This window comes from Mustela putorius, unplaced genomic scaffold, assembly GCF_011764305.1.
Source record: "Mustela putorius furo isolate JIRA1106 unplaced genomic scaffold, ASM1176430v1.1 tig00001361_pilon_pilon_pilon, whole genome shotgun sequence".
NCBI classification, from domain to species: Eukaryota; Metazoa; Chordata; class Mammalia; order Carnivora; family Mustelidae; genus Mustela; species Mustela putorius.
In genome coordinates this window covers 510184-513209 of record NW_025421714.1, presented here as the reverse complement: position 1 = coordinate 513209, position 3026 = coordinate 510184, and the positions used below count along the sequence as shown (strand labels likewise).

Below are 3026 nucleotides of genomic sequence, written 5' to 3'. Positions count from 1 at the left end.
CCTTACACACAGTACATCATGTCCATATGCAATTGTATTTTTCAGAACAGATAACAGTTATGTTGCTTAAGATTTTGGGTTAAAAGGGATCCCAAGTTTAAATGCACTGAAAATGTAACATTTTTGTGTGTATCCAAAACATACACTTGCCTCCAGAAATGTGGAAAATTTTACCCAGTTAGGACTTTTTCACCAAATCATAAACATAGGTATGGAAATCATCATCAAACTTGATGAAATACACAGAGGGTTAGGCTTTGACTTGGTGAATGACATTACCTGTGCTTTTGGAGCCATCTTCTTTGGTATATTCCACATGTTTACCTATGAGGCCATATATAACTCCTTCTGGCTCTCTCTCTGCTGGAGGAGACTCACTGGTCTCTGGAAAGATATGGAGATCTCCTTCTCTGTAATCATCTAGAAGCTGGTACATGTATAAAACAGGATCCTTCTCATAGGTAATATAAAACCAGGCTTTCATGATAGGTGCTTGGGCTAAGACCATTCCTCTCCATTCATCCTTAGAACCATGTTCACCCTCAAACATATGTTCCACAACTTTGCCAGTTATGATATTTGCAAGGTGCACATTTCTGACTCGAGAAAATGGCACCTTACCAGGAAGGATTTTAAGCATTAAAATCCTTTCATCTCTATGAAGTTCCAGTCCATAGACACAGTCAATTCCATCATATTTGACCAGGTAAAGAGAAGGATTGATAGGCACCTGACCCAGAACGGTTCCTTTCCACTGGGTGATGGGATAATTGCCTTCTTTCCATCCATGTGAAATTCTGCAGCCCACTGTGTTCCTTTGGGGTTGGGACGAAGGTCTGCCCCTCTGTTTCTTTTGACAGGTATTTTTCTTCCTTATATTTGCAGATCCAATGTGATGTTCAACAGTTTCCCTTGTTTGCTGCCCTGTAGCTGCCTTTTTGTGAAGGGTCTTCATACCTGCAGGAGGTGGAAAGAGGCTAAGGAGAAACATTTGGCATATTATAGTGTGAGCTCTTCCCCCTCTGTATTACAAATTCTCTGGGCACCAGGTGCATTCTGCCCAAGTTATTCAGATGTGCCCAGCAGGAATACTGGATATCAAAATACTACTGTGTATTTGCCTTCAGTGCCCTCCCTCAAGGATTCTTTGGTTGTGCTGCAGGATTAGGGAGGAGGTGGTTGTGGTGGTTGCAGTGGTTTGAGGCCACAGATGGAGCAGATTCTTTGCATAATGCCTGTCCTCTGTTGCCATACTAGAGTCCCCACACCAAACACAAATATTTACCATTTCTTAGCCCTCACCCCATTACTCCATTTCTACTAATGTTGTCACTCCCCTAGTTTCTTTCCCATTGCCATCTATTCTTCATCCCTTTTGCCTCCCATCCATGTGCCTGGTGTTCATATCTCCTTCATGTCTCTTCCTGGTAATCTCCATATTTCTGCTGAGTGCCTACAAAAAATGTATTTTCATGCCTATCTTTATACATCATTCAGGTACTCTTCAGCTCCCCCCAAAACACACACCACAGTCCCCAAATTACCTTTCTTAGTGTCCCTCATTACCTGTCATGTGCAGCAACGCCAATTTTCCCGTCGGGCACCCAACAACCCCCATCCTCCAGTTTTCTAGTCCAGTGCCCACCTCCCCACGTCCGGGGATCAAGGGCCTCATGTGCCCAAATGGGACACCTTGTTGCACTGCCTCTGCTGTGAGCTTGTGGTGGAAAAAGAATCAGCAGACGATGGGTTGGGTGTTTGCACAAGCTGAAAGGGTAGGATCCATAGAGGAGAAGCGTGTATTGGAGGGCAGTGAGGAAGGTGAAGCGGATTGATGCAGTGTCCCCAGCACTGGACTCAAGGGCCCTTAGCCTCACTGCTGGCAGCAGCCGCTCTGCCACATCTGGCTGCCACCAGCCTCTGCAGCTGCCACATTCTCCTCCCTCTTCCCATAGCTCAGTTTCCTGCCAGGAGAGAGGCCTCCCCTTCCTGCCAAACACCGCCCTTCCCCACACCATCATCAGGACTCACACTTACCACTGCCTTAAACCTGGGAGGCTCTTTTGGCTACCAGCTCCATCCCTTTCCAGAGTAGGGAGCCTCTGGGCCCACAACACTCACATCTCCGGTGCACCCCCTCTTCAGTTCAGGGCCCCCAGTCTTCTCACCACAGCCCCCACCTCAGTGGGGGCTTGATCTTGATGAAGATCTTGATGAAGTCTTGATCTTGATGAAGTCCCAAAAGTTCATCTTCGCTTTTTTTCCTTTGCCTTTGGAGACATATCTTGAAAGAAGTTGCTGTGGCTGATATTGAAGGAGTTACTGCCTATGTTCTCCTCTAGGATTCTGGTGGGTTCCTGTCTCACATTGAGGTCTTATATCCATTTTGAGTTTATCTTTGTGTACGGTGTAAGAGAATGGTTGAGTTTCATTCTTCTGCATATAGCTGTCCAGTTTTCCCAGCACCATTTATTGATGAGACTGTCTTTTTTCCACTGTATATTTTACCTGTTTTTTTTTTTTGAAGATTAATTGACCATAGAGTTGAGGGTCCCTATCTGGGCTCTCTACTCTGTTCCACTGGTCTATGTGTCTGTTTTATGCCAGTACCATGCTGTCTTGGTGATCACATCTTTGTAGTAAAGCTTGAAATCAGGTAGGGTGATGTCTCCAGTTTTATTTTTGTTTTCAACATTTCCTTAGTGATTTGGGGTCTCTTCTTATTCTATACAAATTTTTGGATTATTTGCTCCAGCTCTTTGAAGAATACTCGTGGAATTTTTATCGAAATGGCATTAAAAGTATAGATTGCTCTAGGCAGTATAGACATTTTAACAATGTTTATTCTTCTGATCCAACAGCACGGAAAGGTCTTCCATCTTTTTGTGTGTTCTTCAATTTCTTTCATGAGTGTTCTGTAGTTCCTCAAATACAGATCCTTTACCTCTTTGGTTAGGTTTATTTCCAGGTATCTTATGGTTCTTGGTGCTATAGTAAATGGAATCAATTCTCTAATTTCCCTTTCT

At 44.0% G+C, this 3026-nt stretch overlaps 1 protein-coding gene across 2 annotated transcripts; it reads right to left on the bottom strand.

Moving 5' to 3' along the window:
- Positions 1–250: 250 nt before the first annotated feature.
- On the bottom strand, positions 251–955 carry LOC101672542 (spindlin-2-like). Of its 2 annotated transcripts, XM_045087516.1 has the most exons (2): positions 731–955; positions 251–427 (listed from the first exon to the last, which is right to left on the bottom strand). In XM_045087516.1, exons 1-2 carry the CDS (start codon positions 953–955, stop codon positions 251–253), a joined length of 402 nt encoding a protein of 133 aa, XP_044943451.1. The 2 variants fall into 2 exon arrangements, with proteins under 2 accessions (XP_044943451.1, XP_012906032.2); XM_013050578.2 differs by having other exon boundaries at positions 251–955.
- Positions 956–3026: the final 2071 nt, after the last annotated feature.

Excerpts from the sequence above, each read along its gene's own strand:
- LOC101672542 (XM_013050578.2), bottom strand. The coding sequence starts at position 955 with ATGAAGACCCTTCACAAAAAGGCAGCTACAGGGCAGCAAACAAGGGAA.